Source organism: Tauraco erythrolophus, chromosome 29 (assembly GCF_009769465.1).
Source record: "Tauraco erythrolophus isolate bTauEry1 chromosome 29, bTauEry1.pri, whole genome shotgun sequence".
NCBI lineage: Eukaryota > Metazoa > Chordata > Aves > Musophagiformes > Musophagidae > Tauraco > Tauraco erythrolophus.
The window spans coordinates 1-24,354 of NC_141493.1; the positions used below are offsets into that span (position 1 = coordinate 1).

The 24,354-nt window shown below is 40.7% G+C and overlaps 2 protein-coding genes across 7 annotated transcripts; both read left to right on the plus strand.

The window, feature by feature from the left end:
- Positions 1 to 1,600: 1,600 nt before the first annotated feature.
- On the plus strand, positions 1,601 to 9,101 carry POLB (DNA polymerase beta; the record flags this gene model as incomplete). Its single annotated transcript, XM_086627979.1, has 4 exons — positions 1,601 to 1,698; positions 2,235 to 2,374; positions 2,874 to 2,980; positions 5,289 to 9,101. Coding segments are annotated over 3 exons (333 nt in total), but the record flags the coding sequence as incomplete, so codon positions are not given.
- A 201-nt stretch (positions 9,102 to 9,302) lies between these two features.
- Positions 9,303 to 24,335, plus strand: VDAC3 (voltage dependent anion channel 3). 6 transcript variants are annotated; one of them, XM_086628029.1, is made up of 10 exons: positions 9,626 to 9,684; positions 13,390 to 13,461; positions 14,590 to 14,639; positions 15,757 to 15,759; positions 18,593 to 18,745; positions 19,894 to 19,946; positions 21,161 to 21,388; positions 22,283 to 22,433; positions 23,542 to 23,599; positions 23,848 to 24,335. In XM_086628029.1, the coding sequence occupies exons 1-10, from the start codon at positions 9,633 to 9,635 to the stop codon at positions 23,937 to 23,939; spliced, it is 912 nt and encodes a 303-aa protein (XP_086484155.1). In that variant the 5' UTR covers positions 9,626 to 9,632; the 3' UTR covers positions 23,940 to 24,335. The 6 variants fall into 6 exon arrangements, with proteins under 6 accessions (XP_086484156.1, XP_086484155.1, XP_086484154.1 ...); XM_086628030.1 differs by lacking the exons at positions 9,626 to 9,684; positions 15,757 to 15,759 and adding an exon at positions 9,303 to 9,323; XM_086628028.1 differs by lacking the exon at positions 15,757 to 15,759.
- Positions 24,336 to 24,354: the final 19 nt, after the last annotated feature.

Here is a 24,354-nt window from a genome sequence, read left to right on the forward strand (position 1 = left end):
TATACTTTTGTCTCCTTTTTTGTCAATTTGGTTGCAGAGCAGATTTAATGGATAAGCTGCTAGAGTTGCAATATAATAAGGAATATGTGGGATGTCTGAAGAAAATAATGAATTACAGGAACATTCATTTTGTTAGGTCCCTTGCTCACAGCAAAATTTTCTTTTCTTAAATGTGGATCGGGTGTTATTTGCCTCACTTAGTTTTCTTTACAGGGTCCAGGTATCCTGGTCTTACAGGCTGGTTAAAAGCTTGTTCTAACAGAGAACTGTAGAACTGTAAGCAATACTGAGTGGAAATACTGACTGGTTAGTTGCTATCAGTTGCTCTTACTGGCTTTTTTGGAAGCTCAGATGAGTGGTCCTGCAAGAGGGTTCAGCAAAAGTCCATGACCTAAGGAATTTCTAGTCAGTAATCAAGGCACTGTTATATTCAGCTAATCTTTTGGAAGGCATAAATACTTAAATATGTAATACTACAGTTAAAGATATTGGCTTTCCTAAGATGAAAGGGGCTGTTGGACCACTTTGTTTTATTTTTTTTTGTTTGTTGGTTTGGCTTTGCTTAAAATAAGAGCTAGAAGAACTCGGAGAACTTTTGTTTGGTTTAGTTTGTGTTGCATTCTGAGAGGGAATGAAACTTGCTGGCTTTTTTTGGCTTCATCCTTAGGAGGAATAAGCGAAAGCCACTCTTGTTCTTGCCAAATGGTTTGAGTTTGAATACCATATGGATTTAAAGCTAAATGTACATCCGTGAGCCAAAAGCAGAGACACTCTGTGTTCCCAGTTTGCATTTACAGTTCAAAAAGCTCATTAGGGTTTTTACCATTTGCTCTGTATAATCCTCTCAGTCTTAAATAGCTGCAGAATAGCTCTCATCTTCAAAGTGGAGGTTAAGAAAGGAATGGTGTAAAAAGGCAAATATGACTGCAGCTGAGAAATCTGAGAAAAGCAAGTCTCTGTAAGGAGGCAGACAACAAAACTTTAAAAGCATAAGCAGGGTTAAGCTTTCAAAAACAAAGCTAAGAATAGGAGGAGAGGTCTCAGTGTGAAGCTGCAATTGGTGAAACAGGTTAGTATGTACATATTTCTGATCATTCCTTATAGTTCATGTCCCTCCTCACTACTGCATTGTCATTTCAGGTGATTGTAGACTAGGGAAAAAAAGAAAAGGCTATGATGAATTGCGTGAAGATTACAAAGCAGTTTGAAGTGAAAAGTGGCAGAGGATTTCTCAATAAAAAACTTTTTTTTTTTTAATTTCTATTAGTTTGAGATTCACCTGCATTTTCCCTCACTTGCTGAGGTTTGCACATACTGAAGAACCTGATAATAATTAGCGCAGAGGAATGGGAAATGAGAAGTTCTGTGATCCTTCCTGCTGTAATAGAAACTTAAGAAGCGTTTATATGCTACGTTGAACTATGATTCTCTTAGCAGTGTAAAATAGTGATTCATGGTACTATGAAATCAAGCTGTTCTAATAAAATATTTAATCAGTTCAGTGGGAATTTAAGTTTGCTTTCCAGGATGACTGAGAGTTGTTTACAGGTTGTTTAGGGGTGGGGAGGTGAAGACTGATCTCAAATCTGTTTAATTTCATTTTGAACTTCTTGCTTTCCTTACTTTCTCACAGGGTGTCTGTCAGCTGCCAAATAAAGAGGATGGAACAGCCTATCCACATAGGAGAATTGATATCCGGTACACACACCAAAAAAAATAACCCCAAAACCCTACTTTAGCTGTCTGATACGTAGTAGTCATTTGCATCAAGTTCTGCATTAAGTTCTCTACTTCCACGTTCAGAACGTGGCATTTACTAGGTTTCTAGTTCCTTTGCAGTATGGAAGCCGCTGTATGACTGCCTGTGTCTACAACAGGTTATTAGCAAGAATGCTGTATTTTAAATCATGACTTTGTATCCAGTTTCAGAATTGTGACCTACTTTATCGTAGGTCTTTGACATGAATTCTTGGCAGGAGTGCAAGCACCGTAAACATGTAGTGGCTGAACACCAGTAACTTCTGGCTCAGGGTAGATGTGCTGAACTTTTCTTTGATATGCAGTTCGTTTCATTCTTGCATCTGGCTTGTGGGAAAATAAAATGTACAGAGTTGCAGAATGTGTGTGCATCAGTAGGAAGTAGACCTAGATGAATGGCTGAGTTCCAAATGGCTTGTAACTTTTTCGTTATATATTTGTTTTAAATCTGTACTTTTCTTCCACTTTTATTCTAGGCTTATTCCAAAAGATCAGTATTACTGTGGTGTGCTGTATTTCACAGGAAGTGATATATTCAATAAGAACATGAGAACTCATGCTCTGGAAATGGGCTTCACAATCAATGAGTATACAATCCGTCCCTTGGGTGTCACTGGTCAGTCTGCGCCTTTGCACAGAGTATTCTTTCTAGTTACATGCTTTTGTGTGGTCTCCTTAAATTGGTTTCTCAGCGTACTGGAAGTACTTCTGATAAACACTGTAGTTCTTGAAATTCATCAGTGTCCTTTCTGGTATTGGACACCATCATGACAGGACGAGGCAGCCTACTTGCGTGTAGGTAGCACGGTGGCACAAAGTTACCTTGTTGGGCCGCCTAATCTGCTTAAAGTCTTACTGACCTACAGATTGTTTTTCAGTTTCATGCACAGCCCATATGTGGTTTCCACATGGCCCCAAAGTTAGTTCATTACCTTATTTCCTTTGACACTAATGAGAATCAGTGCCTAAACACTGTATGAAAAGGTCTGTGGGGGGATGTTTTGGTTTAAGTCTGTTTCACTTGCAGCAGTTTTGTCTTAATCTTGCAATGCATTTGGCCTTTCAGGATGGTATGCATCTTCCGCCTTTCAATAGCATCTGTAATTTGCTTGCAGGAGTTGCTGGGGAGGCCCTCCCAGTAGAATGTGAAGAAGACATCTTTGACTATATCCAGTGGAAATACCGAGAGCCAAAGGATCGGAGTGAATAACCACTTGTCTAGGTTTGTAATGGAGAGATGTTTTCATAGCTTCTTATGAGCATACAAAGTCCATATACTTTTTTTTGGATGTTACTGGAAAAATTGTACATTACTAATGTTTGAAGCAAGTCTGTGGCGCTGGCACAGGATGTGAAGATTAAATCCTGTAAGATCTCATTTTGATTGATCTTTCTCTCTCCCCCTCCCTCCACTGCTGCCCTTAAAGCTGATGAAAATACTTGCTGTGCTTAACTGAATGGGCTGCAATACTAGAAAAAGCTATGGGGAACGCAGTCAGACCCCTTAGAGGATGTGTATTATCTTTTGCTTTGGGATTTAGTAAAAAACTATCAGACGATAAATCACAGGTTTCTATTTAAGCCCTGAGGAGCAGGAAGTTCTGACGTAAAGGCAAAATGTTGCGTCTTACTAACTTTCTTGCAACTTAGTTTGAAGATGGTGACTGTCAATCAAAAATAATGCTGGTTCTTTGGAGTTACTGGAAAATCTTGCAGAACAGTATTAGCCTTTTATAAAAGTCTACGTACTTTGATTTGATAATACCTGTGGTGATCAAGCTATTAGTTTTTTTTCTAATGATTTTAGTAGCCCTTACGCTATGATCATTGTTAGAATAGTCTGGATGTTTCAAACTGAACAGGCTTTCTTAGCTTGTTTCTTGTAGTTTTGCAAAAGATGACCAGAGTTCTGATGCTTCCATGTTTTAATATCACATACAAAGACATACGTATGCAAACATCACTAACTGTTTAGTATCTAAAAACTGGGCAGCGCTTGGGAGAAATAATGTAACTTTTTTTTTGCTATTTACTTCACTGAGGTTGAAAGACTTGGAAGTAAAACTGTTTCTTTTTGTGTAGTCATTGCAGATTGTCTCATTAAGTAATATGTATGGGGTTTTAAAATTATTTTTTAATGTAGTTTGAGTAATTTTATTTGTAGAGCATCTTGGAATGCTCAAATGAACATTTTGCTAATACAAGCTGCTGGCATAAATTGCTTGAGTATGTATAATCTACAGCATTGGTGTGTAGCAGCAGACACTTTATAAATAACCATAGGTCGGGTTTGGCCATGGCAGTGAATTAGTACAGGCATTGCACAATTAAGCAAACTTAAGTAGTTCTGACACTTCAGTATGAAACCAGTTTGTTTGATATATATCGAGAGACTAGAAGAATTGTATTAGGAGAGCATTAGTCTCACTTAAATTACATGCCATAATTATAAGATTATTCTTACAGTGCTTAGATCTTGGACTTTATGTTCATGTCTCTCTTTTCAAATACATATTTGAAGGGAGTGGGGTGGAAAAAAGCACCTGAAAGTCTGTTTCCCATCCCCACTAAGTAGATGAAAGTACAAAAAATGTTTTAAGATTTGTTACACCAAACAATGTATTATGACTGCCTGCATGTTGAGGCAGGCTTTTTGGAACATATAAATCAGCCAAAAAAAATAGTGCCTGTGTGCTTACTTGCACAGATAACTGCTCCAGTATTTTTGCTTAAAAAAATCTATCAGCTAACCTAAGACTAGCAAGAAGCATGAAAGGCAGAAATGTCTTCAGTTCCAGTGACGAAGTTGCACCTTGGCACATAGTTTCAGAATGCAAAGTCATTATCGCTGGTGCTGTTGGAATACTACACTTTTATGTGACTATAGAAGAATGAATGTTATACACAAACCAGACGTAACTAATGATTTTCCATAGGATTTCAAGTTCAAAATTGGACAAGGATGTTATATTAAAGCTCTACAATAACTGGAGCAAAAGGGGAAAAGGAAATGGTGTACATGCCTTTGGAAGACCCTTTTTGGTCTTGAAGTGGAATTTTTAAACCGTTCATCATGTCTCTGTCAGCTGCTGTGAAAAACCTCTGATAGTGGAGAACCTGAAATCTGCTGAGCTAGTTGCTTTCTTTGCAGCATTGTTAAACGTTACAGGTCATTTTGACACCAGGTGGAAACATGTGAGGCATCTAGACTTCAAAATATTCTTTAGAGCTTTTAAAGAAACTAATCTTCACTTAACTTGCTTGCCTAGGGAGAAGGGAAAGGAATCTCTTAGCACTGGGTCAGCCTATTTGGCACACTGTTGCTTATCATTCAGGGTTATGGGCCGAAATAAATGTAAGGTGTTTGTTTAGGTGCTTATGTGTTGCAGGCTGATGTTTCCTTAGTTGCTACTGTTAGGTTGTGGAAGAGAAGACTGGAGTTTGTGGCACAGTGCACAAATAACTCTAGATTAAAATGCACATCCCTTTATACTGCTTTGCATTACTAATAGCCCTTCGTCTTTTGGCAGGTGCTCAGGTGTGATCGTTGTGCCGCTCTCCTGACTAGTGTTTGACAAGACGAACTGAAGCCACGGTCACAGTGCTGAAAAAATTCCAGATATTGAGCAATGTCACTGAGAACTAACTGGCTTGCAGATTTTGGTCTGGAAACTATGTGTGCAGTAAAGCCCGGAAGCATAGCCTGAGGTGCAAAGGCAGCTTTCTCCCTCTTGACCTGTGATAAGCAACATGTGATCTGCCCTTCTGTCTTTTCTTCAGCCACTCTATCTTGTCCAGAGGTTCTTCCTAGCTGCTCTCCCTGTAACAAATCAATGTTCAACATGCCCTGGCTGTAAGTTAGTCCCCTTCTTCCTCAGCCTCATTCTGTCTTTCTCCTTTTCTTCAGCCCCAAATGTCCTACTGAAATGATTCAAGAGATCCAGAGAAAATCCTAGGGTTTCCATGTTTTCCTATGTAATGAACACAGAATGTTATGCTGTCATGCATGCTGAAGTGTGGTTTCTTTTAGACAAGAGACCTCACGTGCCAGTTCTGAACAAATTTGTATCTCCTTTGTGGATGTTTCTCCTATCCAGAAACTAATCCTTCTTTACTGGTTAAGTGTCTGTTACAGGTTTGGAGAAATACACAGAGATTCGGTAAACGTGTGGAAATTCTTGATGTACATAGAAGGATTATTTTCTGTGTCCTCTGCACTAGCTGTGCTGCCAAGTTTGCTGTTTTAAAAGTGGTATGCTTCTCTTCTACTAAATAATGTATCTGCTAATGTCTTTCGTATAGAGTTTGTCCAGTTGAAACTGGCTGCAAGAACTGATGTTGTGGCTTTTAAAACCATATGGATGTGTGCGTGCACAGAGCTTGTTCTTACACAATTGCCTCTCTGTTCTCTATGTCTTTGATCAGAGTGCAGTTGCATATTCTGGAGAAATCCGTGGAAGTTCTCCAGAAGTTTTCTATGTATCCATTTCTCCAGTTGGGTAAGCAGGTGTGCGAGTGCTTGCAGTTCTTATTTTATGTGCTTAGCTCTTAGTGTAATGGGCTTTGAGTGGTACAGCATTGCAGTTGATGGTTCGCAACTGTCAGGAGCTCTGGAGAGCTTTGTGTTGCCCAAAGATGACAAGAGCAGAAAGCGTTCCATTTCTTTTTTTTTCATCTAAGAACATAACTATGCATATTAACTAGATTATTGTTATAAGAATTGTGCTGTTATCCCATTCCTCATAACTGAGTCTAAAACAAAAGAATGTTGTCATTGCATGTGACACAATGTGGAGATTATGTTTTTAGACAAAGGCTTTTGCCAGGATGGACCTTGCTTTTTATTTCCCAGAGAGGTTGTGGAGTCTCCTTCTCTGGAGATGTTCAAAACCCGCCTGGACATGTTCTTGTGTGATCTAATCTAGGTGGTCCTGCTCCGGCAGGGGGATTGGACTTAGATGATCCTTTGAGGTCCCTTCCAATCCCTGACGTTCTGTGATTCTGTGATTATTTACAAAGTAGAGGAAACACCAATAGAGAACAGCACTGTGGGTGCACCTCTGATGGTAATTTAGTGTCAGAGGCAGCAGCTGAGAGCAAATATCCATGTTTCAGACATGCTATAAAAAGAAGAGGAGAAATGGCACTGAGTTTCCCTAGAGAGAAGAGAAAGGGGATGAGAAATCTAATAAGAGACTGTACAGTCTCTGCATATTATATTGATAATAAGAGACTGTACAGTCTCTACATATATATTGATATTTCGCCTTGTGGTGCATCCTTGAGAGAAAAATCAACTTATCTTTCTTTTTCTCCTGATATTCTTAAACATTCAGAGATTTATAGCCGCATACATTTTTAAAGACAGAAAGATCCATTCTTGATGAAGGTTACAGATCCTATTTTTTATGTAAATATTACTTTTCTTTTTTTTTTGACATCAAGCCTTGATCCAAAAATGTTGAGTGATGAAGAATAAGTGAAGTCTCTGGGTTTTAGCAGTTTGTTTTAAAAAATACAAAACTACACACAAAACAGAAAAAAAAAACAACACCACAATTTAAATATTATATTAAATTGTCTAATGTAGGCTTTTAACAGACAACTGTTTAATCTAGCAGCAACAATCCTGCTTCTCAGGACAGACTGCACCTCTTCTCTTGGTTAACCAGCCTCCTCCTGGTCAAGAGATTGAAAGTTTGAACTGATGTAGGCATTTGCCCACTCAGAACTGCATATTTATCTGCCAGATCTTTTTTTCTGATGTTTCTAGTTCTTTGTATGTGTAGACACCAGAATGAGAAAGCTGGCTGTGTCCTGAAGTACTCTAAAGAATACCATTTTCAGCTACTATCTGTACCTCTTTATCTCCGTGTTTAAGTGTCCTGGTGCAGTGCTGAAGCTCATGCTAAGTTGTCCATGTCCTTCCTTCTAAAACCTTTCAGTAGGGCCATATGCTAATGTGACCATTCTCCTGTTGCATGTGACCTGTGTTCTTTTGTTGCTAGATACCTTGTAGTACTATTGGTTGCACTGTTCTGTATTTTATTCAACTTGCTATTACCCAGAAGACTGGTCGGATTAATTCATGCATCTCTACCACTCCTATAGAGTCAATCTGACCTTTTTTATATGCAAACCTGTCAGCTCTGATTTTATAGCTCGTCTTAAATCATTGTGAAAGGTAATGACTACTTTGGAGGTGAGAGGAGGTCCCGTCAAGATTGCATTACTAGTTGTATTTGGGACAGGTTCTGTTGGTTAACTTAAAACTTAACTAGTTTTAAGTAGTAACTACTTTGATGTATTATAGAGCATCGGCATGGATTGTATCGCTGCTACTGTATTTGAATACCTTGTAGGAGTATAAGGCAAATGTATTACAGAATTGCAACCTTGAAACGCAAGACTATTTTATACATAGTTGAATTGGCTGTTGCTAATTATATAACACTTTTATTGATTTGTCAATGATTATATCCTCTGTCTGCCTTTATGGAGGCTGAGAGGAGTTTGCATCTGTATTGTCAGACTACTTGACCTGACTTGAATCATTAATATCGTTTCTTATTTTTATGACTTAAGCCTACAGAACAACTACATTTTTACTTGGTTTTATATAGTTAGTGTTGATCAGTCTTACTAATGGCTATTACAGGCTGATACTCTTGCTTATCTATCCCCTTATCTTCTTCTGTTTTTCCTATTGGGAGTTTAATTATTTTCTGGGAATGTTCCCTAGCTTTAATGCATGCAGTGGTATGTGAGGTGACTAGAAGTTAACTTGGTACTCAGTGAAGTCTTCTGATGCCTCACAGTAAAAATATATATAGCTTATGTATTCAGTGTTTTCTTCAATAATCTGTGGGAATAAATGAAGTAAGAATTCCATCATGAATGTGTAATCCTGTTTACGCTGTAATTGTAAGAACATCAAAAAGCAGTAAACAAGCTTACCATGTTTACAAGTGTTTCCTAGGCAGCACACAGTGTTCCACTGATACCTTCTCTATCATCCTCAATAGGTAGCCCAGAGGACTACTTTGTCCTGGGATTTGAGGCAGAATTTGCTGGCTTAACAGTCTTTCCCCATAACACTGGATTCTTTTAGGTAGAAGAAAAGTGGCTGGTTCAGAGCGTTTGTGTTTTTTCTTGAACTATATAAATGTACAATGTATCTTCCTTCCCCCTTGTTAACTGGCCCTTCTTTGGGGCTGCTTTGGGTTACTTAGCAGTTCTTTCCCCCTTCTTCCTGCAGAACGGGACTGCAAGATATCTGGTAATGACGGGAGGCAATAGCTGCAAACCTTGTGCTTAAAATAAATGTGTAAATGGGCACGTACTGTACGGTGTGTGCGGACACAGCCGTACGCATTCGGGGTGTGTCCGTGAGAGTGGCTGCACAGCCGCAGTGGGGCGCCGCTCCCCGTCCTCAGCGTGGCGCTCTGGTGGCCCTTACCGAGTGCCGAGCCGCCGTTCGGGCCTGGGAGGCCGGTGAGGTGGCTGACGGCTCTGAAGGGAGCGGCAGCGCCCGCGGGAGCCTCGCACCGACTCGGGCCGGCGGGGTGAGCGCAGCTGCCCCGCAGCGCCGTGCGCGCGCGGCCCGGGGCCGTCGGCACCCGGCCATGGGGCTCCCGGAGCGCGTGTCACAGCTCTCCGCTGGCCGCCAGCCCCCGAGGCGGCTCCGGCCGCTTCGCCGCCGTTTCTCGCTGCAGCAGGCGCGCCTGGAGCTGCGGGCCGCCTGCAGGCGGGTACGGCGGCGCGGCCCGCTCCCGCGGAGCGCGGCCCGCAGCCGCGGCTGCAGCGCAGAGCCTTTTCCCCGCCCTCCGCAGCCCTGAGGAGGAGCCGGAGCAGCGGCAGGCGCGCGGCTGCGCATGCGGGCTGGGGGGCGCCGAGACCTCTACCCGGCGGCAGCGCGGTCGGCAGGTAGCGGCGGGGGCGCGGGCCGCGGCGGGGTGCGGCGCGCGGCCGGCCCTAGCGGGGCCCGCGGCGCTCTCCAGGCGCAACCCGGTGGTGTCCTCGGGGCCGAGAGGGGCGTCCCTCAGGTCCCCTTACCGCGGCGGGGCTGGGCCAGAGCCCCGAGCGGGCGCTGGGTGCTCGCTCCGGCCGACGCTTCTGCGTCCTCAGGCGCGGCCGCGGGCCGTCGAGGCGATGGCCCCGCGGCGCAGGCCTGCTCTCGCTCTGCGGGCGGGCGGCCGGGGGTGTTGCCTGCGCTCCGGTTTCTCGGCCGGGAAGCACGAACTTCTGGGGTCGGCAGCGACCGGCCGTTCCCGCGGCGCCGGCGTTTCGCTGGGGAGACGAGGCGGCGACGCGAGGAGGTCTGGCGGGCCGCGCGCCGTTACCCGTTGCGTAATGAACGGGCGAGGAGGAGGCCGCGCCGCGCGGCGCTGCTCGTGAGGGCGCCCGTGCGCCCGCGACGCTGCCGTTCGGCCGCGCTCGGGGCCGCGCAGCTGCCTGCCGCCGCCGCCGCCGCTCCTCGGCCGGAAGGTGCGTGCCGGTTGTCACGGGCAGCGCTGCCGCGGTGACCGTCAGTAGAAGTGAAGCTGGCTCCCAGAAGTGCGATAGTTCTTCGTTTTCGTTCTCGCGTACGGTATTTTTTTTGGTGGTTTGTTTGTGGTGTGGGTTTTTTTTTTCAGTTATTCCATAGACCGGTGTGGGTTTTCTTATGTTTATTTCTTCATTGAAATTTCCAATTTGGTGTTACCGTTTTGTGGTTTGTATACAGACGTTGGCTTACTGTGCACTACTGTGTGATGGTTGTACTAATTTTATTGTTGTGGGAGTGAAAATCAAAGCACGAGATTAAGGAGGCTTTGTTCGAACACAAGGTACTTAAAATGACTGCTGTGGGTTAGTTCTAGATCTCTGGCTTAATGTTTATTTTCCGGCTTTACATTGTGTTTTGTCAGCTGTTGTCATCGCATCTGATTAAGGGAGAGCAATTCAAATTTAGTATTAATAGTTGTGGAACTGTGAGCTCGGTTCCTCTAAACAATTTTGGCTTGCAAGTAGAGCTGCTTGTTATCAGCAAAGAATTTATGTATTTCAGCATGAGCTAACCTGAAGAATCTGTTTTTCTTTTTTTTTTAGAATACTGTTTAAATACTCGCATAATATTTGACATAGACATTAAAACACATAGAATACAGAAACTACAACTGTATAGTGTAAAGAGAGGAGACATGTTAGGAGAGTGAACAGGCTCACAATATTAAAGATGTCTCAATAGCTCTGTGAAAATAAGGTGTAAACAGAACAGGGTATCAGCCAAAGGGTGAGATTTAGGTTGAGAAGGTGCTGAACAGGATGGTAAAGTCCTTTACTTGAAGTGTTTTCAGTGAAGCTGGTGAGGAGAGCCTCACCACTCAAGACTACTTGGTGGTCAACTCTGTTGTCATTTGTCTTTCCAAAGACCACGCGCATCTGTACAGGGAGGTGGAAAGATTTGAGAGACAGCTGGCAAAGCATGAAAGAGGGAGGAGTGTGGCATGTTTTCAGAAACTGGGGTGGAGGTTCTTACCTAAGTTCTTGCTTTTGTTCGATGTAACATTTCCATGTAATTTTATAGTTAAGAAGTAGACTGATGACTTCTAAACTCTGAATAGGTCAGTCCCAACTCCCAAAACGTGTTGTGGCTTATCGCTGATCATTGTCAAACTTCTAATTGAACACAGATCATGTGGTTTGGAGGCCAGCTACAAATCCATATGATTAAGGAGTTTTCCTGTTATGTTTTCAACAGCTGGACAGTTCCCTGAAAGCCAGCTAAGACTAAAGAGCATTTTAAAAAAAACCCATCAGCTTATGTGTTGTATGAAGTTTTATACAGGGAGTTATCTTTCATATTGTTTTTTGCTGGTTCACAGTTCAAGAGCACGTTAGGCAGTTACTGTATACGTAGAGTATCACCAGGTTAAAATGCCTAAGCATCAGCCTTGCTCCAAGTACTTGAGTTACTAAGCTTTTGAAATCGGCAGCTAGAACTATTCTGACAAACCTATCAAAAAAAACCAAACCAACCTAAAAAAAAAAACCAACCCAATAAACAAACAAACAAAAAAAAAGAACCCAAATTTAAACGGCAAATTGAAACTTCTGAATTGAGAGATTTGTGTGAAAAACCTTTTTAAAAGAAAGATATGCTCTACTCCATAGCTGTGCTGCTAAAACTATTGTAATAATTGAAACTGTGCTGTCATAAAAGTGCACGTTCTGTTTCTCTTTCGTCAATTTAATGATTCACTGGTTGTAATTTTTCCCTCCATGTTTGACAGGTTAAAAGACCTTTTTACATAGTAATTTTGAGAAGTACCTGCTTTGTGTACTAATCTTCAGATAAGGAACCTGCAGTCACGTCTAGCTATTTTAGATCCTCTAAACTCACAGGTATATATTCATAGAATCACAGAATATCTCAAGTTGGAAGGGACCGACAAGGATCATCAGTTATTAAGTCAATGAACATAGAGCGTTTGTCTACTATGGAATGTAAATTGCCTGAGTGCTTCGTTTTAGGAAAGGACTTTCCTATCTGAAAACAGAACTTAATTGCTTAATACAGATATTGTTGCATTTGTGATAGAGAGACTGAGTACACTGGAAAGCAACTAAAATGGTGGAAGAGAAATAATTACTTTAGTGATTGTACATGTTTTGCTTATGTTATTACTTTTTAGATTAGTCTTTCAGTATAGTGTAAAGAACAAATAGGGGATCAGGGATTTATGATGTCAGGTGTTGCAGAGAAGAGTATCAACAGATGCATCATCTGTAGGAAGGATTACATGGCAAAGAGTTACCCTTAAAATCAAACACAAGCATTATCTTTGGTAGCTTTTCTTTTCTGGAGAATTGTGCCTTTACATTTATGCAAACTTACTCTAGAAGGGGGAAGACTAACTTTACTGGGGAAGAATTTTCCTACTTCTTTTAATGTGGATTTTCTGCTGGAAAATCCCTAAATTGTGGTAACTAACATTAAGTATGTCACATAAGCTGTAATATCATGTCCCTGTCCTTTTGAGTTTTGTCCTCCAAAGTAGTTGTAAGTTACCTGTATTAGAAAATGTAGGTTTTGCTACTGTGTATACACAGTGCAGAAATACTCAATGGTGGCTACTGGACAGGATACAGAGATCTCTTTTTATAGTTTACAAATCTCTGAAGACTTTCTAAGAAGTCACAAGTGCACGTGGACGTCGGATATTTTTTCCTTTGGGATTGTTCAGTGCTGACATGGCTTCGCCACTTGGGATCCCTTTCAGAAAGGGTCCTGTCACGAAACCAATCTTTGCTCTTTATCAGAACAATGGTAAGGCTCCTGTGAGCTCTTCTTGCAATACAAGAATGTGAGGCCTACATATGTAGTTGAATGTAATACTGTTCCTGGGGTTTAGTGATTCCAAATAACGGATTTGCTTTCATAGCTTCTTTGAATTGAAGTTTGTTGGTTTCTGACAAAGCAACAATGGCGCAAGGATTACTTTCATGAATGTTCTTCAATGGTCATGCAGTTCTGTATCGGTGAAGTATGCAGAGGATACTAGTCATAGACATTTACAAATGCTTTGGATATAGTTTAGATTTTATGCTGTTAAACCTAAGGTTCTTACAGCTTCCAATATGTTTCAGATCCAATGGCTGTCCCACCATCATATAGTGACTTGGGAAAGTCTGCCAGGGATGTATTCAACAAGGGATATGGTAAGTAACGTGACTGGTGTAATAACCTTTCATATTTTTTCTTAGGTGACTTGAAAATGACAATGAGTACACCAGACATCCCCTAAGCACCGCGTGGTAGGAATTCAGTAGAGGCCCAGAGCATCTAGCCCCTTCTGAATTTGAACTTCAGACATGTGTCATGAAAACGCTACAGCAGGCAAAGGGTTAGAGGGTAAAGTTATGAGTTTGACCTTAAGATGCACTCTGGAACAGTCTCTGAAGAATGCTGCATTTTTTACCTTCCAATTTTTGTGTTTAGAGACATTAAGTCAAACTCACGTAGATTGTCATAGGAGACCATATGTGGCAACAAACAGGTTCCTGAGGTAGAATGATCTTTGTGTTATTCAGAATACCCTAATTGTCATAGTGGAAATAATTTCACAATATTTGCATTCCTCTTCAAAGAATTTAAATTGAGAAATTCTGATATTATTCCCTTTTCTGGGAGCAGTACTAAAACTGTTCACGTTTTTTATCTGGTTTTATGTGTGTAATAAAGATTGCATTTGTATCCCAAATCTATATGCTACATAAAATTAAAAAGCACTCTGGTCTGGTCTCTGCCACCCTGGATTTCAGGCTTTGCTAAAATTCAACTCAAGTTCTCTGCTTTACTGTCAGTTGTTTCAGGCTTTTCTACTCTGTGCAAGGGCCAGCTATTTCTCTAGATTCATAGCAGATGAGAAAGAAAAGGAAGAAAGCAATAGTATCTCTGTATATGATACTGATTGAAGTAAGTTGAAACATATTTTTCTCAGAGAAGGGGAAAAGAAAAATTGCTGCCCTGAAATCAGAAATATAAAAGTAAATTGAGTAAATCAGAAGAAATGGTAACTGTATTGATTGGTCCCAGACTGCAGCTAACTACAGAACGTGGAAGTGCTTCATGATGGGTGACTGTTATGACGAAAAATTATGAGGCCACCCACTTTGAATTGTCAAAATTCCTTCAGTTGTTCCTCAGTAAGATCAACAACTGTTGAAATATGAAAATAGGCTGTTTCAGGTCAGTGTCACCCTACCAGCTGTACTTTGGGTGTGTTGGAAATCAGCCTTGCTTGTATATTGTGGTGAAACAGATGCTGTGTACTCTTCTATTTTCAGGATTCGGAATGGTCAAGTTAGAAATGAAGACCAAGTCTTCCAGTGGCGTGGTAAGTATTAGGGGCTTTGAACATCACCAGCATTGAAATGGAAGGACAAATTCCTGAACTGGCTGGTGGTAATAACTTGCTAGCAGGTGTCACTTCTCGCAGTTCTCATTTTAAAACCTGTAGCTGACAGGTATTTCTATAAGGATGTGTGGAATGGACGTAGTGGTACTTCTTTTCCTGCAGCGTGCAAGAATTTTCACACGTTTTGTTGTGGACATGTGGCTTTCCTCCCCATTCATGTTGCCACATCCCAAACATAAGAGTTTCTTCACCCTGAATAGCTCTCATTCCTGTTCATAAATGCAATGCAGTTTCTCTGTTGTTGGTGGTTTTTATAGGATTTTGAGTCCAGACTGACTCTTTAATCCAAAAGGCCAAGGGGCAAATAAGAGCCACAGTTTAACTTAACTTCATTTTCACTCATCTCCACTGTGCTTACAATGCAAGACTTAATTGAAACTAAATAGTTATCCTGCAGTACCCTTTATGAAGAATTTGAGAGTGTTTTATAGACATTAATTAAGCTTTAGCACTTCAGGTAACTAGAAAATACTATGATTCCCACTTTAATGATGGAGAAGTGGACCTTCCTCATAATTTCACAGGAGGGCTGGCAAAACCAGGAATGGATTTCATAATTTTGGTCTTTAACCACAGGCATATATTATTTACTAGATAAGCTTATTCTTACATTGAGTCTTACTTCTGTCTGTGCTACCACTTGATGCTGGTTGATAACGATATGCTTTTCATCCTACTTCATAACCAGATTTGCCTTAGCTCCCTCCTTCTCTTGCATTCTTATCATGCAAACAGTGTAAGTCATTCCTTTTTTGTTACTGTATTCTGTCTCAGTTAAGCTTTTATGGATTACCTGCATTGCACACCAGGAACGTGTAAGCACAAGTTACTATGTGGTCTCCATACTATGACTGCTGCCAGTTAATGACATCTCATGATGTGCATAGTTTTCCTGGCTGGAAGTTTTGATTCTCAAATAATATGCTAGTGGTTAATTATGCTGTCTTCTGAATGTGACAGAACAAGAACAACCATATCAAGTTCTAAAATGAGCTTTTCCTTTTCCATGCAACTTTTGTGTTGGATATTTATCCAGCTGGTAAGAATAGTGACTGTTTTGGCATGTTGGCTCTTTATCGCTTTGTCTAGGAAGGTTTTCCATGGTGCATACTGTCGTTCATAAAACTGTTCCATTGTTTTTAGTCATGTAATCGTCCATGTCATGAAGCTTGACTGTGTCCATAGCTCTTAATCTGCTCTGTGATCCATGTTTGTAAAGCCATTTGCAATCTTTGTCCAAGAATCCACAATAAGAACATTACAAAAACAGCAAGAGGGAAAACAAGACAGATATGATATTGATACAGTTCTGTTGCTTCTAGTTTTGTGCTTGTTAGTGTTTCTAATGAGCATTCTACTGCAACAAAATGAGGTTTGGAGGATGGAGACAAGATTAGGAACAAAGCATGAGATCTAATTTGTGCTTGGGTATTAATAGGACCTCTGATTGTTATGATACAGAAACGTTTTGGGTGATTTTCCAGTGGATATAAAAGACAACAATGGTAATGTTTATTAGTTATAATTGTTTCATAGATTGCAAGTGGTTTGGCCTACTAAGTGCATGGCATCCTGAAGATGCCAGCTACCATAAACTAGAAGGTCAATGAGAAGCTGAGCTTGACTGCTGATTCAGACTGGAGTGTGCCATGGAACCAGAATGAGCTTGACTTTCAACTACAAAAAAAAAAATCAGTAAATGCTTCTACACCAGATGGTTTGATGAGATGTTTAGACTGTTAAAGATTGATGGCAGTAGATGCTGACTGTGTGCCTTCTGCTTCCAGAAACAGATCCAGTTCTGACACCTTGCAAAACCCTTTGGCTTTGGATCATACGACAGTGCAGGGTTTTTTCCTTTGTAAGAAAAGCATTTTACAATCTTTCCTCTGCTTGATCTGAGAAACAAATCAGGCATTTTTAATCAGGTACCTCTCCTAAGATCAGAAGAAAGTTACTTCTGAATTCTGATGGAGGTTTGAGATGTCTTTACACTGAATTTGTGGAAGTGACATTAGAGCAGCGTGTAGCGATTATGTCTTGAAGGATAGTCTACTGCATGCTGACTTGTATCACATCTTTCTGCTGGCTGGCTCGATGTGCTGTAAAACTGCTGTGCTGTTGTAGTAGCGCATTAGCTTAAGTAAGTGTCTTTCCGCTCCTCCTCCCCTACAGTGCGTAAGGAATGGTACCTGGCTGTACTTCCCTGGCACTTCAAAACCATTTAAAAACAGTCTTTGTACACTTTGCAGAGTCCAGAATTGTGAAAGTAATGTACGCAGCATCCAGGAATACTGTCCTGGAATGAGATGGATTTGGAAGGTCAAGGTTCAAAAGCTTGGATGTGTTGGTAATGGATACTGCTGTCTCTTAAGCACTGTATCTTCCAACATTTAAACCTCAAAAGAGGCATAACTTGGAAATGTAATGGCAGATTAATTGTCTTTCTTCAAGGGAAATATTTGAGATGAGGACAACTGAAATGACATCGGTTCTCAGATGCTTCTTAAAACCTAGCTGGTACACCCTGAGCTTACTACCGTGAAAATATGCCCACTCATTGCTTTATACTCTTGTTGCACATGAAACACTGAGTGGGCTACCTCTTGAGGTATTTGAGGAGGAATGTTTATTGAGACTTCAAGTCCCCTAAATAAGAGGAAGCTCTGATGTATGGGGGACTGGCCAAACAGCATAGGACAGTATGTTACAAAATACATACTATACAAAATTCAAAGTTATTGGTTCAATTACACTAGTCTGTGAAGGACCAGCGGATGGAGAGATGTCAAGGTGCCACTGGGGTCAGGTTGTTTTCTCATACCATGAAAGAGAAAAGGTCTGCAATTTTAAGGCACCTTGCAAAGGGGTGACCTAGCTTCTAAAGCCAGTAGTTGCTGGCTGAGGTAGTGAGAGAGAAGTTAGGATGAGGGAGAAGGTACTAAAGTCATCAACGTCGTATATGAAGAGTCTAAGTGACAACAGTATAAAGGGTGGGGGAACAACATTAGGGTGAAGTAGTTAGTGTGAAAAGCATCAATGACCATTCTCCAGGGGACGTTTTCACTGCTGAAAGGTGGAAAAAGAAAAAAAGAATTAAAAGGAAGAAACACACGAGATGTTTGAATAAATGAGAAAGAAATCAATCTTTTTTTTTTTTTTTTTTTTTTTTTGCTATTCATCTAGCAGCATAAGTTGGATGCAGGATTGCTTTTCTTAAGGGAGAGTGGATTTCCAGAAGAACTATAACTGATGCTATTTCATGCACAATTGGGACAAGACGATAAAGATGATAAAGGGAATTAGATGAGATTGTGGGGAAAAATCCAAGGATATAAGCGGCTTTGTATTCCAAGCAAGTATCTTTTTGTATCTGGGTGAGGATCCATGTGAAGGTACAGAGCAAGTTGTGGAATGTTGAAATAACAATTGCCACTTTGGAGTGGAAAAAAGATAGTGGAAAAAGTTGGGAGTTTTTTTTGGTGCAGGGGAAGTTGGTGGCTAAGTTAAGAAAACAGTGCAGTAAAAATCAGAGGAGGGGAGCAGGTGATCAAATCACGATGCAGATGAAAAGTAAGTGATGATGTCAGGTCTTTGTGTGCTTTGTTGTGCTTTTTCCAACCTAAGCAAGTTCCAGGGCTCTATTAACACACCTCAGTAAAAGAAATATCCAGAACAGAGACGCCAAAAGGAGTAGCATTTTGTGATGCAAAAGTAATTATTTTTGGTGGGGATAGAGAAGAGGAGGAGGATTTTGAGTGTTCTGTCAAAAGACGTAAGGATAGCACGTGTGAGTGCTGGCACTTGACAAGTGGAAAAACTGAATGTAATTTAATATCAGAGTGCTGAAACTTGTATTATGCTCTTGGCAGGAATTCACTGCAACTGGTTCTTCCAACACAGACACAGGCAAGGCTTCAGGCAGTCTAGAGACCAAATATAAGATCAAAGACTATGGACTTACATTCACCCAGAAGTGGAACACAGACAACACATTGGGAACAGAAGTTTCCATGGAGGATCAGGTAAGAGGAAGTAGATACTCTGAAATGTTTCTGCAACTGGTATGAGAAAGAATCGAGCAGAAAACATTGAAGAGTGAAAGTTGCACAACACTATCTGGAGTACTAAAAAGAAAGAAGTTATGCATATTTGCAGAACGCGCAGACTGAGAGAGAGCATCATGAATTTTGGAGGTGGGGGGTGCAAGCATTCCTACAACAATGTGCTGCTACCTAGTGATCCAAAGGTACAGAGTTACTGCAGTTACAGGCATATGCAGTTGAATTGCTTGTTGAATATCACTATTATCCACTCCAAACAGTAGTTTTTGTTTAAAGATGCACTCTTAACTACGTAGAACTGTCATTGCTGCAGCCATGCAGGGAGAACAAAAGTGGGGTCTCGTAGTTTTAAATGCTCTAATACATAAGGACTTAAATTTGGCTGCCTTAAGATTGAATATATTTTGTAAGGTTCAAAAGAAAGATCAGTGTTTGCAGCTTGGCACTGCTTACCACAAAGGGTTGCTAGCATACAGCACTCTAAAAACACACAATTCGTTTTCAAAGTAATAGCTTTATGCTTCTCACTTAATGCCTGAAGTGTAAGGTAATGGTGCCAGATGTAGTAAAAGTTGTGGTGCCCTCTGCCACGTGTGGCCATCAATTTTTGTAGTTATGGTTTTGCACTTTTACCTGTGCTTTAAAATGGAGAATGCTGTCCAGCTCAAAACAAGGGTGGGAAGGCTGAGGCAGGTGCACGGTTTGGCCTGTGAAGTAGTACTGTGTCTTAGTACTACCTGTAGATTCTGAGAGGGATTCTTGAGCTGCTGTAAGGATTGCTGGGACTATATAGAATATGCAAACATGAACTGAACAGTGTGCTTTCTTTAACATAGTTTCTCAGTTTTCCTGTCAACACTAGATTTGAAATCTTCCTGTAATAACGTATCTACAAATCATGCACTGTTATAGGACGTCATTGTGGGGAGAAAAAGTCCAGAATTTTAATTCTTCATCATACAGCATCTTCACGTTTTGTTGTAGAACATGTGGGAAACATTATGGTCATGTTTTGTCTTCTCTTTACACAGGAAGTAGAGCTATAGTAGTGGAATATAACAGATCACATTTCAGCAGAGTTCTGAGCAGATGTCTGTTTTTCTTTGCAGTTGGCTGAAGGATTGAAAGTAGCTCTTGACACTACGTTTGTACCAAACACAGGGTAAATATTTTCTGTTACCTTTATCTAAAGAGTGCTAGAATTTCCCATAACTTTTAATTAGAAATGCTTTTTCTGGTCATTGTGTTAATGCTCAAAAATTACAGTAGAATATTCTGCAGGCACTGCAGAATATTTTGAAGGCAATGGATGATAACCGGGCTCAGAAAGACCAAGGTCTGCTAAAAATGATTCTTCAGCTTTTTGGCCATTGGTAAATTTGTTGTTTTGCAGTAGGTATTCTATTTTTGTAAATCTCCCCTTAAACGGCTAGGTCTTACATGGACTGCTTAACTTGTACCGTCTTTTATCATGTATTTATTTTTGGTAGGCAGTAGAGCAAAGGAGAGGTGTTTATGTCTGGATAATGCACAAAGCTTGAGACTGCTTTATGAATAATTACTGCTGTTTCTTTATTGTTGGAGAGAGCCTATCAGAAAAATCAGAGTTTGAAATACTGCTTGGATATAAGGAATTAGAAGCGACGTCAAAAATGAGACCCCAGGCCTGGGTATGAGTGACAGACAGCGTAGTGTTCTGCGGTATCTTCAGTGGGAGAGAAAGGAGGTTGGGGAGAGGATTAAGGACATGATAAAATTTTGTCTTGGTTATGTTAAGTTTGAATTGATAGCAAAATGAGCACAAAGACGCATTGGAAAGAGAAGAGGAGGCTTCTCCAAGGGGACAGAAAAAAGGCTGACAAAGTGGATGATGTCTGGAGGATAAGGAAATTAGTTTTTGATAGAGGAGACCGGTATCCAGCAGTGAAGAAGGAAGGAGAGCAAGCACTGCATATGAAGGAACAGTGAAGAGAACCAAGCAGATGAAAAGTCCCTGAAGGACAGAAAGGCCAGCTGTCGGTCCAGGATGTCATAGATGCTCCTGAAAGAACCTGATGATGCCATAACGCATTGCACTCACGGAGAACAAAATTTGAAACCTGATGGTTTTTAGAACATTAAGCAGAAACCTTTTTGTCTTTTTTGCTTCTTGAGGATTTTAAGGAGTTTGAGATGGTGACGGAAAAAGTGGCACCACACAAATACATGTAATACTAATACCACCCTTATCCCATGACCTCTTCAGCAGCTGTTAAAGTTCTGAGAAGGCATTACAGTCATTTAACTGGCCTTAAGGGACATACATATGTGAATAAAACTACATATAATATATACTTGTGTACTACTAGGGATGAAATGGCATGTTTCTCTCTGCAGGAAGAAGAGTGGGAAGTTGAAGACCTCCTACAAAAGAGAATATGTAAATCTAGGCTGCAACATAGACATTGATCTCTCTGGACCAACTATCTATGGCTGGGCAGTGTTGGGCTATGAAGGCTGGCTTGCTGGCTACCAGATGGCTTTTGATACAGCTAAGTCTAAACTTTCGCAAAATAACTTTGCCTTGGGATATAAGGCAGGAGACTTTCAGCTGCACACTAATGTGTAAGTATTATGGGAGCCTAGAAAACCATTATCAGAGGAGCCAAACTAGATTAGTGAGCATTAACAGAGTTAGATGAAAGGTGAGTGGATGGATGGAAGGGGATGGTGATTTGTTTTGGAATAATTTATTTTCAGCATTTTCATCTTCAGTACAACTAAAACAGAGGCAACTTTCCAAATCTTGGCTGTCTTTTGAGACCTTGTTTCAGGATAATTTTTTTTGTATATAAGATAGCAGAGTAAGGACACTTTATAATGTAACTTTGGAATCAAAAATCTCTAAACTTCTATTTTGGTGCTAGATAAAAGAGCCTTCAATTAAGCTACTTCACCTTCCCCCACACCCAGAAAGCTTCTGGCTCAGAAATGCCTGAGGTGGAGAGAGGTGTGTGTTGCATTGTGCTTGAGTGTTTCCAGCTGTCATCACAGTGTAGCTCTAGTCTTGGCCTTCAGATGCACTTAATCTTTGAAGATGGTGTATTTAAACAACTGCAAGGCAATAACATTGTTTTCAGTCTCATTATCCCCATAACTGACTTAAGTCTCCTTCTGGATTTGTCTCTTTATGTGTTATCACAGGCTTGCTTTCTTAACTTAAGACAAGTGAGCAAGTTATCCGTTGTTTTTTTTGGTCAGAACCTCAAACCATAAGTCTCAGCTGTTGGAAAGTCTTGTTCCATTCTGCAAGCAAAACCTAAGTTTTGGGTAAAAAACATGAGCAGGATTCTGCCAGCTCCAGCTAGGAAGCAAATGAGCGCGGGTCCAGGAAAGTATTGGAGCTCTTGGTTCATTTTGAGAGATAACGATCAAATGAGTGTGTGGAAGGATTAATCTAAAGAGTTACTGTTTACTAAAGAAGGCAAGGCTTGACACGCTTGCATCTATTACAAACAGGAATGATGGCACCGAGTTTGGTGGGTCTATTTATCAGAAGGTTAATAACAAGATTGAGACATCAGTTAATCTTGCATGGACTGCTGGCAGTAACAACACACGTTTTGGTATCGCTGCCAAGTACCAACTGGATGAGAAGACGTCCCTTGTGGTAAGAATTTTGTTACAGAAACAAGTATTTCAAGCTTCCTTAAATACTGAAAATTTGGTATGAAGTAGTTGCTTTAAACAGTTACTGAGAAAGTATGATAGATGCTGAGCTATGGTGTCTGTTATGGTTCAAATTTAAATTGGGACCTCAAAGGCCCATTTGTGAAATGATGAGGAAAAAAAGAGCTAAAGCACTGTTTTGTCCACTAGTCTGACTAGTGTGTTTGGAGCCTATGCAAAATGTGTTTTCAAACGGTAATGAGGGGAGGAAGAGCCCTTTTCTCTTACCTAACCGTCATGTAAAACTGTACCATAGTTAAATGATGCAAGTTCAGCTGAGCTTACAGCCTTCTCCTAACAATCAGTTAACCCTTGAAAGTCAGCTGAGGTCCTGAGATAAGTGTCATTACTGATGCTTGCAAAATCTTGCAGAAATGTCAGGGTCGAAAAAAATTAAACAGGAGAGAGAGAGAGAGAGAGAGAAAAAGAAGAGGTTCAGGAGCCAAAACGTGTCCACGAGGAAGTGATAGTAAATAAAAGTAATTGTTTATACGTTCTAACACCAAGAACTGAAGTAGTAAGCATTTGTTATGATTCAAAACAATAATTAGTTCCTGGACAAGTCAGCCAAAATTAAAGATGGGAAATGAAACTTTAAACAGCTCAAAACTTACTAATACAAAAATGAGTTTGCATATTCATATATTTATTGCTCATTAAAAAAAAGACCACTACTAAGCAATTTGTGAACAGGGGTCTCTGAACACGACAGACTTCATTGGCTACTGAGGGGGGATGTAATAACTAGCCCTTTACAGAATATAAAGAGACAGTGCTGGGGCAGTGAGGGACAGGGTGGCATTTTATGTAGGTGAAACAAGTCACCATTTGAGGGAAGGACTGAAACTATTACTTAAGCCTGTTACATCTTAAGCTGGAAACTCTTGAGGAGAAAAGAAAAAGATTGGAATACACACCTCTGCTAGAGGGTAGCCTGCAAGTAGCTGAAGGAGTCAATGCACAAGCCACTTTCTCAAGGCACTGGGACAATTCTGTCTGAATATTTATACACAGTGTATAAATATTGTGATTTTCTTTTTTTCCTGTAGGCAAAAGTGAATAATGCCAGCCTGATTGGAATTGGTTATACTCATGCCCTCCGACCTGGTACGTGAGTCCAACTAGTAGCAGGAAATAGTATTAGTACTACACTATGGGTTATTTTACTGTCATCTCTAGAACAGATTAGATAAACAAACTAGCTAGAAATCCTACATAGGCCCACAGAAGTAAAGAGTGTGTACGTACAGAAGTTCCTATAGCAACTAACCCACATTAGTGAGGCTCAAGTACTTGAGGGACAGCATTGTACAGCGGTATCAGTGTACAAAGAGTCTCATTACTTGCTTTCCTAGGTGTAAAGCTGACCCTCTCAGGCTTGATTGATGGCAAGAATTTCAGTGCTGGAGGTCACAAAGTCGGCCTGGGATTTGAGCTGGAAGCTTAATGCATCTTTAAGTGAAACAACAGGTGGTGCTCTGGAAGACAAAGGAAAAGTATACCCAGTGTGTTTCGGCCTTAATAGTAATTTGAAACTTCAAGAAGTCTGAACTTTCTACTCTTCCAAAGAATAATTTTAACCCAACAATGAAGTCCAGAGAGTGCCAGCACATCGAAGGAAGATAGTTGAAGGCATGCATGGAAGTTGTGATGTTTGTGCCACATTTTCTGTATTTTAAATCTGTTCCTAACAAGAGAAGAAAATCCCACCTTTCCCCATTATTATATTGCATCCTGCATGTCCTATACTTCACAACCTTTTATAAAAGGTGGTCTCTGTGCTGTAGTGGAAATTAGGGTTTACATCAGAATGAAATAAATTGGTCACAGTTGGAACATAATAGTGGTGTGTCTTGCCTCAG

Bases quoted from the DNA above. Each gene is read 5' to 3' on its own strand.
- VDAC3 (XM_086628029.1), top strand. From the start codon at position 9,633: ATGCGGGCTGGGGGGCGCCGAGACCTCTACCCGGCGGCAGCGCGGTCG. The intron at 13,462-14,589 runs GTAAGTAACGTG...TTCTATTTTCAG, and splicing joins TGTATTCAACAAGGGATATG to GATTCGGAATGGTCAAGTTA. The intron at 23,600-23,847 runs GTACGTGAGTCC...TTGCTTTCCTAG, and splicing joins TACTCATGCCCTCCGACCTG to GTGTAAAGCTGACCCTCTCA.